Raw genomic sequence first — 12,595 nt, 5'->3', positions numbered from 1 at the left:
ACTACTGAAAATGTGACCAAATCTGCTGGGTCAAAAGTATACATACAGCAATGTTAATATTTGCTTACATGTCCCTTGGCAAGTTTCACTGCAATAAGGCGCTTTTGGTAGCCATCCACAAGCTTCTGCTTGAATTGTTGACCACTCCTCTTGACAAAATTGGTGCAGTTCAGCTAAATGTGTTGGTTTTCTGACATGGACTTGTTTCTCCAGCATTGGTCGCATGTTTAAGTCAGGACTTTGGGAAGGCCATTCTAAAATTAAGGTTTTAGAATGGCCTTCCCAAAGTCCTGACTTAAACCCCATTGAGAACATGTGGACAATGCTGAAGGAACAAGTCCATGTCAGATAACCAACACATTTAGCTGAACTGCACCAATTTTGTCAAGAGGAGTGGTCAACAATTCAACCAGAAGCTTGTGGATGTCTACCAAAAGCGCCTTATTGCAGTGAAACTTGCCAAGGGACATGTACCGTATTTTTCGGACTATAAGTCGCAGTTTTTTTCAAAGTTTGGCCGGGGGTGAGACTTATACTCAGGAGCGACTTATGTGTGAAATTATTAACACATTAGCGTAAAATATCAAATAATATTATTTAGCTCATTCACGTAAGAGACTAGACGTATAAGATTTCATGGGATTTAGCGATTAGGAGTGACAGATTGTTTGGTAAACGTATAGCATGTTCTATATGTTATAGTTATTTGAATGACTCTTAGCATAATATGTTACGTTAACATACCAGTTGGTTATTTATGCCTCATATAACGTACACTTATTCAGCCTGTTGTTCACTATTCTTTATTTATTTTAAATTGCCTTTCAAATGTCTATTCTAGGTGTTGACTTTTATCAAACAAATTTCCCCCAAAAATGCGACTTAGACTCCAGTGCGACTTATATATGTTTTTTTCCTTCTTTATTATGCATTTTTCGGCTGGTGCGACTTATGCTCCGGAGCGACATATAGTCCGAAAAATACGGTAAGCAAATATTAACATTGCTGTATGTATACTTTTGACCCAGCACATTTGGTCACATTTTCAGTAGACCCATAATAAATTCATAAAAGAAGCAAACTTCATGAATGTTTTTTGTGACCAACAAGTATGTGCTCCAATCACTCTATCACAAAAAAATAAGAGTTGTAGAATTTATTGGAAACTCAAGAGAGCCATGATATGTTCTTTACAAGTGTATGTCAACTTTTGACCACGTCTGTACATACTACAGTAAGGACTATTTGCCCCGATAGGTACAACGTGGAGCCTCCTGGCCTTATAAAACTGGAAAAGGAGATAGAACAGGAAGAAAAAGCACCTCTACCTCCTCCATCACCCGCATCCCTCCTTCAACCCCTCCCTCCATCTCCCTCGTGGTCTCCTTCCCCGTCCCCAACACCTGCTAAAGTCACGTCGAGCAAGAAGAGCACAGGGAACCTGCTTGATGATGCTGTAAGTCAGCATTTCTGATCGTTGACCTCTGAGGGCAAACATGTATAACACTGTCTATGTGTGTGCGTGTGTTTGCCTTACAGGTAAGAAACATCGCTGACGACCCACCCTGCAGGTGTCCAAGTAAATTCCACGTTGAGAGACACTCACAGGGTCGATATCGTGTTGGAGAGAAAATGCTTTTTATACGTGTGAGTATATGTTGAGCACTTTAGCTGAAGCTTAAACGGCGTCTTATAAGCGTTACAAATTGGTATGAAATATACCAAACCCAAAACCAGTGAAGTTGGCACGTTGTGTAAATGGTAAATAAAAACAGAATACAATGATTTGCAAATCCTTTTCAACTTATATTCAATTGAATAGACTGCAAAGACAAGATATTTAATGTTCGATCAGAGAAACTTAATTTTTTTTTGCAAATAGTCATTAACTTAGAATTTAATGGCAGCAACACATTGCAAAAAAGTTGGCACAGAGGCATTTTTACCACTGTGTTACATGGCCTTTCCTTTTAACAACACTCAGTAAACGTTTCGGAACTGAAGAGACCAATTTTTAAGTGGAATTCTTTCCCATTCTTGCTTGATGTACAGCTTATGTTGTTCAACAGTCCGGGGGTCTCCGTTGTGGTATTTTACGCTTCATATTGTGCCACACATTTTCAATGGGAGACAGGTCTGGACTACAGGCAGGCCAGTCTAGTACCCGCACTCTTTTACTATGAAGCCACGCTGTTGTAACACGTGGCTTGGCATTGTCTTGCTGAAATAAGCAGGGGCGTCCATGATAACGTTGCTTGGATGGCAACATATGTTGTTCCAAAACCTGTATGTACCTTTCAGCATTAATGGCGCCTTCACAGATGTGTAAGTTACCCATGCCTTGGGCACTAATACACCCCCATACCATCACAGATGCTGGCTTTTCAACTTTGCGCCTATAACAATCCGGATGGTTCTTTTCCTCTTTGGTCCGGAGGACACGACGTCCACAGTTTCAAAAAAACATTTGAAATGTGGACTCGTCAGACCACAGAACACTTTTCCACTTTGCATCAGTCCATCTTAGATGAGCTCGGGCCCAGCGAAGCAGGCGGCGTTTCAGGGCGTTGTTGATAAATGACTTTTGCTTTGCATAGTAGTTTTAACTTTCAATGACAGATGTAGCGAGAAACTGTAGTTACTGACATTGGTTTTCTGAAGTGTTCCTGAGCCCATGTGGTGATATCCTTTACACCAGGGGTCCCCAAACTTTTTGACTCATGGGCCGCATTGGGTTAAAACAATTTGGCTGGGGGCCGGGCTGTATATATATGTATATATATTAGAGATATATATCTATATATATCTATATATATATATATATTAGATATATATATATATATATATATTAGAGATGTATATATATATATATATATATATATATATATATATATATATATATATATATATATATATATATATATATATATATATATATATATAGCGCACTTTCCGCGCTCGCGATAATGTCATGTTATTGATGAGAAAATGCATTTTTAGACAATATGATTTGCCTGAGTGGCTAGGAGACACCGTGAGTAGCTAGCGGTACAAAGTGGATAAGAAAAGACATCATTTTAATTAAATTTTATATTTATTTTTTATACTTGGGACTTCCCGCTGGCCTGATTTTGGACGCTGGCGGGCCGTATCCATAGTTTGGGGACCCCTGCTTTACACACTGATGTCGCTTTTTGATGCAGTACCGCCTAAGGGATCGAAGGTCCATAATATCATGGCTTACGTGCAGTGATTTCTCCAGATTCTCTGAACCTTTTGATGATATTACGGACTGTAGACGGTGAAATTCCTAAATTCCTTGCAATAGCTTGTTGAGAAATGTTGTTTGACAATTTTCTCACGCATTTGTTGACAAAGTGGTGACCCTCGCCCCATCCTTGTTTGTGAATGACTGAGCAAATTATGGAAGCTGCTTTTATACCCAATCATGGCACCCACCTGTTCCCAATTAGCCTGTTCACCTGTGGGATGTTCCAAATAAGTGTTTGATGAGCATTCCTCAACTTTTTCAGTCTTTTTTGCCACTTGTGCCAGCTTTTTCAAAACATGTTGCAGACATCAAATTCCAAATGAGCTAATATTTGCAAAAAGTAACAAAGTTTTCCACTTCGAACATTAAATATCTTGTCTTTGCAGTCTATTGACTTGAATACAAGTTGAAAAGGATTTGCAAATGATTGTATTCTGTTTTTATTTACGATTTACACAACGTGCCAACTTCACTGGTTTTGGGTTTTGTCATATGTTTAAAGACTAATGTGCGAGCAGATGCAACACAAAAGACTGGATGCAAGTAAATATATTTAGTGTGCCCCATTATAACAATAGAAACACATCTTTAAGCAGGTTTAAAGGTCCCGTATTATGCAAAATTCCCTTTTTGATTATGTTTTAACAGTAGTATGTGTCCCTAGACTAGAGCCAAACACGAAAACATTTACAGTATCCTCTCTCTCACCTGCATACCTGTCAGCCCTTCCCTTTTCAATGGAAAGCTCACATATTTTGCCCTTGTTTTTTAATAGCTTCCCCATATTTATCTGGCATTTAAAAAACACAGGACATGAAAATAATCCTCTCAAATCTTGGAGCAGCAGTTGCCGGCATACTTGCCAACCCTCCCGATTTTTCCGGGAGACTCCCGAATTTCAGTGCCCCTCCCGAAAATCTCCCGGGACAACCATTCTCCTGAATTTCTCCCGATTTTCGCTCGGACAACATTATTGGGGGCGTGCCGGGATGGCACTGCCTTTAGCGTCCTCTACAGCCTGTCGTCACGTCCGCTTTCTCTCCATACAAACAGCATGCCGGCCCAGTCACATGTTGTATGCGGCTTCTGCAGACTCTCGCAAGTGACTGCAAGACATACTTGATCAACAGCCATACAGGTCACACTGAGGGTGGTTGCACTCAGTAGGCATTTTGGTGCTGGTGGGAATTATTGAGGAAAGACAAGACTTTTCCCTGTTATCCTTTATTTTCAAATGCAAATGTAGACATGTATATATATTTGTTTGCTCCACTTTTGAGGGAAGAGGCGCTCAAAAGGTCAGTTTTAAAGTTTCCGGTTTTCATAATGCCATCAAAAATAATCCTCCCGACATTTCCAGAAAGCTGAGGACCATGGCGAAGAACCAGCGTCCTCTAAAGTAGACATTTGCTTGTGGTATATTTATTTTTTCAGAGTTACAGGAATGCTCTGCTGTTTTAAGGACCTTCTGCAAAAAATGTGTTTGCCAAAATAGAGAGAACCGAAAATGAAACCCGGAGGAACACTACTAGTATAACTAAATACATTGAACAAACTGACAGTATCTACAGTAAACAAGCAACAGCAACACATAGTTACATAAGTCACAATACAAAAAAAAATGTAACTGTCAAATAAAGAGGGGACTTAAAAGGGTGCCTTGAGGAACGCCTCAGTTATGTAAATCAAGTTTTGACCCCATGCAGCGTTGTTTGCTAGCAAGGTTAAAATGTCAATGATCTACCAATGTGTTTACAGTGATCCAAGTGACTCTATACAACAGGGCACTGTAGTGTTTTAGAAATTTGTTGCAAAAATGTTTGTGTCCCAAGTTTTGAACTGAACTCGGGGGGCCAGTATGGTGTTATACCAGTGGCGGGGCATGCGTCTCCCACCTAGGCCTTCAGTGATGTCCGACTTCAATGATTACCTCTCAAAATACCATCATTTATATCCCCACATGATCATTGTTGGAAAAATACTATAAAGAAACACATTTACTGTGAATTGAATCACATCAACAGTGTACAAAACGGGTTATTTTCTGGCGCAATTAAAAATCAATAAACCCGCATCAGCAATTAAAACATATCTTATGTGGTGCTGTCAAAATTAACATAGCAAGAAACATATTAAACGTGAAAAAATAAAAACAATTCAATATATAAACTCACTATTTGTAGAAGCCATTCAATGCTGTATAAGCCAGTGGTGCCGCTCGTTGTGTGGCGAGCATTTCCACATTTCATTGCCAGGACAGCTGAGCTAGCTTCCGGGGTTGGCCGACATGGTCTCACAAGATGTAGTTTTTCTTTAAATATCCTTCTTGAAAATGGTCTTGCAAATATATGTCTAATCATAAAAGATGCAGACGAGGCGTGTTGGCTGACTTCTTCAAGTTTACTCCACAGCGTGCTCGTCAATAACATGTCTACATTCAACAACCTAAACGGGACTACTGCGCATGCTCTTCACTACTGTGGTATGCTCGGTAATGGCGTTGTTATGTTACCTAGCTCATACATCACAATGTATATCTGCCTTAGGCCAGCTATAAGGCCTTACTGACAACAACTCGTGATCTGATTGGCTATCCCAATTATCTATCAACTGTATGTGCCTGTTCACTTACAGTGCACGGACGCCCGCATTGTTGATTCTGAAGGCCTCGGGCAGATTTGGTACAGCATGGCAACATAGGCTAGCTCAGGGGTCGGCAACCCAAAATGTTGAAAGAGCCATATTGGACCAAAAATACAAAAACAAATCTGTCTGGAGCCGCAAAAAATTAAAAGCCATATTACATGTGTCATTGGATATACATTTAATTAAGAGGACTTAAAGGAAACTAAATGACCTCAAATATAGCTACAAATGAGGCATAATGATGCAATATGTACATATCGCTAGCCTAAATAGCATGTTAGCATCGATTAGCTTGCAGTCATGCAGTGACCAAATGTCTGATTAGCACTCCACACAAGTCAATAACATCAAAACTCACCTTTGTGCACTCATGCACAACGTTAAAAGTGTGGTGGACAAAATGAGACAGAAAAAGAAGTGGCATAAAACACGTCCTAGAAAGTCGGAGAAAGTTATACATGGAAACAAACTATACGGTGAGTTCATGACCGCCAAAATTAGTAGGACAAAACGGCGCTCGCCAAATACTCGAATCAGTGAAGCATGTTTAATATAAACAGTGTGATTTATAACAATTAGGGAGGTTTGTGTCATGTTTGTCCTCCTACAGAAACCATACTAAAACAAAAAAATCGATTTTTTTCCCCCTCATCTTTTTCCATTCTTCATACATTTTTGAAAAATCTCCAGAGAGCCACTAGGGCGGCGCTAAAGAGCCGCATGCGGCTCTAGAGCCGCGGGTTGCCGACCCCCGGGCTAGCTGAATTCTGATTGGATACAAACTAAAACTAAAAACAACAGCACTGGAAGGAACATAATATGACATGAAGAGAATATGAATACTTTTAGATATTTAGGGAATGTAAATGAAAAATTACTTTGATCTTTAATTATGATTTCTGGTTATGTTAGGCCAGCAGAGAAGTATAACAGTTATACCCAGGCTGGATTTGGCCCCCGGGCCGCCAGTTGAATAGTTACTGCCTAGTTGAAGCCCTCCTGTATGTACGGAAACAGGAGGAAGCTTAAAAAAAAAGCACCATAAAATAAAACGTAGAGTTCTGCCAACTATCTGGTCGTCTTTTTTTTCCTTAAATACAGCTCTTGATGTGGATCTGTACGGGTTAATGTTGTGTCAGGTGACTTCATGTCACTATATATACACAATACAACCTTTATTTAACCAGATAAGAAACCCATTGAGATCAAGATCTCTTTCACAAGGGTGACCTGGCCAAGAGGTCAACAGCACATGTCACAGAAAAGTAATACGTTAAGACATACATTTTAAAATGCATAAAAGAGAACTGTAAAACAATAAATATTTACACCTTTTAAAAACACAGGCACTGTGCAAACGTCTCTCGCTGTCTGGAATGGAAGTCAACCATTGTTCATATATTTGACTGGAAATGTAATACCAGATAGTTTCCCATCATCCCCCGCCTAGCATAATGTGATTAATTGGCTACTATGGAAAAGTAATAATCATCTGATCTCATGATCGAGTTATTCCTTATTCCAAAATATGTTATCAAGAACCAGAATTTGTGCCTTTTCATTGATTCTGTCCGTCTGGATGGAAACGTTACTCAACTTTCCCTGAGCGTAGAAGGAGGAGATACATTCTCCAGCTGGGACAGAATTAGATTCATATATCGTTGGTCCTCATGGGATGTTGGTTACTTGGCAACCCACAAGTTGAATTCACACCAATGGAGGCTCCACAGAGGAGACGATTCACTCTTGGCTGCCCTCTGCTGTTAATATATTATATTGCAGCTACACACAACCCAATCACACTGGGATGGAATCAAAGATACTGTCGGTCTGAAAATAAAACAGACATCATTTGATCTGCTAAAAATCTCTACAGCTAGAGGAACGCCACATGTTGCATAAGCTGTTATTTATTATTTTCTAAAGCCTTTTGGATGACTTAATACCTCAGTCCTCTTTGTTTGGTTGCTGGGCAACCAAGACCAAGGAGTGTTGCGCTCCCACTAGGCACCAGTATACACTACATGTTCAGTCAGAGGAATATTTATTATTTCTGAAATCAAAGAATTTTCACAAACATGCATCTGGACTGATGTGTCCACTCACTGGTCACATCATTAGGTACACAATCCAAGAGTTGTAACATGCAACCTCAAAAATAAGGATGCTAAGTTTTGATTGACAGCCTTAGAAAAGTGGTTAACTCTTTTTAGGGTACTCAATCAATCAATCTTTATTAATAAAGCGCTTTTCATACATAAAATACATGTAATACAAAGTGCTTTACAGACTTAAAAACAATACCCTGATGACGCACATTAGCCATCATCTTAAACACACACACACACACACACACACACACACACACACACACACACACACACACACACATATTCTTGTATTTGTTACCTTCTTGAGCACTCCGAAAAATGCCTACCTCTTTAGGACCACCCTCTCTAGATATATAAAGATTTGTATTTACAACATTAATAATATATAAAAAGTATGCAAATATAAAAAAAAAAGTTTTATTATTATTTGGGGTTTTTTGTAATTGGTTTTTAATCTTCATTATTTACTTCAAGTTGTTACAGTATGTCTTTATATACAGATGTATTTTATTAGTTTTATTAATTTTGGCCAAAGGGGGCGCATTTCAATTTCTTACACACACTTGTTGGCCAGAAGGGGAGCACTTCAAATTTTTACACACACTTGTTATTTCATATGTTGACCAGAGGGGGAGCACTTTTAAAAGTGACACACAGTCAATTTGAAAAATCCCTCCTTTTTGCTAGATTTCACCACCAGGGGTGCAAATAAGACATTCTCTATTAGATGCAATGGTTTTCCGTTTCGGTCCTAACTTGTTCACCGGTCCTCATGTGGAAGGTACTTTTCCTTGTTGATGTCTCAAGAAGGGTAGAAAAACAAGAACACACACACACTTTTTTTTTTTAACTATCCGAATGTTTTCTGCGGGGTGCTCTAACAAATCCGTTTCCCATCCAAATCGCGATTTTTATGTGTTCCCATTCTAAATCAATTCATAATTTTCGAGAACAGTTGATAAAAAACAGAATTAAAGTTGTATTTGTATATCTTCTCAGTTGCTTTGGAAACCCTAACTGTTGTAAAGCTGGGATTGGGTTGGAGTTTTAAAATGTTTTCAGTTCAGTTGAGTTTCAGTTGATTTGGAACATGCATACGATACAATGTAATGCATCACACAACTCCAGTTGTTTCATTACAGCACCTCCGAAAAGGAGTAGGAAGAAGCAGAGCTTATTAATCCTACCCCTTTTCATACCAAAGCTATTTTATCCAATTTCCCTGTTCTCTGTAACAGAACAGTGAACAAATAAATAATATACCATAGTAAGCAAACAAATATTAAATACATAAATAATATTTGTCTCAATAAAAAAAAGGAAAAAAAAGTGTTCAAGATGTTCATCATAATTCTTGTTCTGTGCACTTTGTGAACACTTGTAGTTTAAACAGTCTCTTAAACTGAATCATATTGCTGCTCATTTTCTCTTTTTTGATTAATTAACATTGTGTGATTTTTGTAAATAAAATTTTAAAAATTAATGTGAAAAAAGACATGATTTTTTTGAAGCCAACACTACTTATAAGTCATACATCAGCAGCCAAGAGGAGCTTTTGTCAAATATAACCTCTTTTGAAAAGTTTGTGTTGAATCACAAATCGACTCTGAATCGAATCGTCACCCCAAGAATCGGAATCAAATTGAATCGTGAGGTGCCCAAAAATTCTCACCTTTAGTATTTTCATTATTAATAATATTGATAATGCACTGGGGAGGAGATCTTGCCCCAAGTGGAGGAGTTCAAGTACCTCGGAGTCTTGTTCACGAGTGAGGGAAGAGTGGATGGTGAGATCAACAGGCGGATCGGTGCGGCGTCTTCAGTAATGCGGACGCTGTATCGATCCGTTGTGGTGAAGAAGGAGCTGAGCCGGAAGGCAAAACTCTCAATTTAGCGGTCGATCTACGTTCCCATCCTCACCTATGGTCATGAGCTTTGGGTTATGACCCAAAGGACAAGATCACGGGTACAAGCGGCCCAAATGAGTTTCCTCCGCCGGGTGGCGGGTGTCTCCCTTAGACATAGGGTGAGAAGCTCTGCCATCCGGGGGGAGCTCAAAGTAAAGTTAAAGTACCGGGAATCATTTTTGGTGATTTAACCCCCAATTCCAACCTTGAGTGCCAAGCAGGGAAGTAATGGGTCCCATTTTTATAGTCTTTGGTATGACTCGCCGCTGCTCCTCCACATGGAGAGGAGCCAGATGAGGTGGTTCCGGCATCTGGTCAGGATGCCACCCGAACGCCTCCCTAGGGAGGTGTTTAGGGCACGTCCGACTGGTAGGAGGCCACGGGGAAGACCCAGGACACGTTGGGAAGACTATGTCTCTTGGCTGGCCTGGGAACGCCTCGGGATCCCCCGGGAGGAGCTGGACAAAGTGGCTGGCGAGAGGGAAGTCTGGGCTTCCCTGCTTAGGCTGCTGCCCCCGCGACCCGACCTCGGATAAGCGGAAGAAGATGGATGGATAATGCACTGTAAAAATGTATGTGGATTTTAAAGCATACAACAGTATTATTTCACAGTAAAATACTGTAATTTAAATATTCTTTAAAATTACAACAAATGACTTTAAGAATCACAGTAGCCTCATATTTCACATTAAATTACTATAAATGTTACTGTCAAAGTAATTACCCAGTATATTACAGTGAATTTATCATGCAAATTATAGAATAGTTCAAATATAGCTTCCTTCATTATATTAACTGTTTTATTATTATCACTACCTTTCTGAGGTCCAATACTAGAAATGTCCGATAATGGCTTTTTTGCTGATATCAGATATTCCGATATTGTCCAACTCTTAATTACCGATTCCGATATCAACCGATATGATATATACAGTCGTGGAATGAACACATTATTATGCCTAATTGTTTAGTGATGCCCCGCTGGATGCATTAAACAATGTAACAAGGTTTTCCAAAATAAATCAACTCAAGTTATGGAAAAAAATGCCGACATGGCACTGCCATATTTATTATTGAAGTCACAAAGTGCATTATTTTTTTAAACATGCCTCAAAACAGCAGCTTGGAATTTGGGACATGCTCTCCCTGAGAGAGCATGAGGAGGTTGAGATGTATATTGTAGCGTCCCGGAAGAGTTAGTGCTGCAAGGGGTTCTGGGTATTTGTTCTGTTGTGTTTATGTTGTGTTACGGTGTGGATGTTCTCCCGAAATGTGTTTGTCATTATTGTTTGGTGTGGGTTCACAGTGTGGCACATATTTGTAACAGTGTTAAAGTTGTTTATACGGCCACCCTTAGTGTGACCTGTATGGCTGTTGACCAAGTATGCCTTGCATTCACTTGTGTGTATGTGAACAGCCGTAGATATTATGTGATTAGGCCAGCACGCAAAGGCAGTGCCTTTAAGGTTTATTGGCGCTCTGTACAATATTATGTCAGACCCACTCCACATCCATTGCTTTCGGTCTCCCCTAGAGGGGGGGGGGGGTTTACCCACATATGCGGTCCTCTCCAAGGTTTCTCATAGTCGTTCACATCGATGTCCCACTGGGGTGAGATTTCCTTGCCCTTATGTGGGCTCTGTACCGAGGATGTCGTTGTGGCTTGTGCAGCCCTTTGAGACACTTGTGATTTAGGGCTATATAAATAAACATTGATTGATTGAATGTACTTCTCCCTACGTCCGTGTACACAGCTGCGTTTTAATAAGTCATAAATTTTACTTTTTGAAACCGATACCGATCATTTCCGATATTACATTTTAAAGCATTTATCCGGCAGTCTGATATTATCGGACATCTCCATCCAATACTATCTATGTAGTCAGTATTTAGAAAATGAAACAATGGGACTGAAATGAAAGTGAAGTGGCAAGGCATTGAACTAATAACCAGCTGTTTCTTATAGTTTGTTCCTCTCATGATTAAAGTGTCCAAAATATTAGAAACACCTCTCAGTATAATGAACTGCATTTCTGCACCACTGCAAAAAACACATTATGAAATGAATATAATTCTTTAATAGTGCCAGTCGGTCAAAAGTAAGCTTTATTATATATTTTTTGATAATAGTGTGTGTGTGCTACATCATTTGACCTCTGTCTGTCCGTCAACTCAGTAAAGACACTTTCATTAAAAACGCCAGCAGCTGCTTTTCCTAAAAAGCCAAGGAAGCAATAGTCAGGCTCTAGGACTAAATAAATGACATTGCTGTTGTTCCACTGACTCCACCATGTTTGTGAGAGAGGTGCTGTCAACTTTACCCCCGCGGGTTTCCATCATTCTCCATTTTGCTGAGGACCGAGTCTCTCCAGCACGGGTTGTGTCCCAAAGCAGCGTGATTGAAACATTGTTGTCCATTAAAACCACAATCACAGTCACACAGCCTGTAGGCCTGTTGCAGCTGATTGCAAGCACCGCCCTGCCTATGGCCTCTAGATTGATTCTTTGAAGAGGCTTATAAATGTTGCATGTTACACCGCTCGCTGCAGGGCAGGAAGTCTAATATCTCAGACTGGAGTGACAATCCACATCCAGGATCTTGGAACCAATTAACCTCCACAGCGCTCTATAGTGTTCATTTAGTCCTCATTCTGAGGAGG

At 39.7% G+C, this 12,595-nt stretch overlaps 1 protein-coding gene across 2 annotated transcripts in view; it reads left to right on the top strand.

Annotated features, from left to right (window-relative positions):
- LOC133641745 (growth arrest-specific protein 2) overlaps positions 1 to 12,595 on the top strand; it is a 62,418-nt gene that overhangs the window by 43,676 nt on the left and 6,147 nt on the right. For both annotated transcript variants that reach the window (XM_062035708.1, XM_062035707.1), the window contains exons 6-7: positions 1,258 to 1,456; positions 1,540 to 1,647. In XM_062035708.1, the coding sequence (XP_061891692.1) occupies positions 1,258 to 1,456; positions 1,540 to 1,647 (307 nt within the window). The remainder of the gene's footprint in view (positions 1 to 1,257; positions 1,457 to 1,539; positions 1,648 to 12,595) is intronic.

This window comes from Entelurus aequoreus, linkage group LG24 (assembly GCF_033978785.1).
Source record: "Entelurus aequoreus isolate RoL-2023_Sb linkage group LG24, RoL_Eaeq_v1.1, whole genome shotgun sequence".
NCBI classification, from domain to species: domain Eukaryota; kingdom Metazoa; phylum Chordata; class Actinopteri; order Syngnathiformes; family Syngnathidae; genus Entelurus; species Entelurus aequoreus.
The sequence above is the reverse complement of the archived record's forward strand: the minus strand, read 5'-3'. Positions and strand labels throughout refer to the sequence as shown.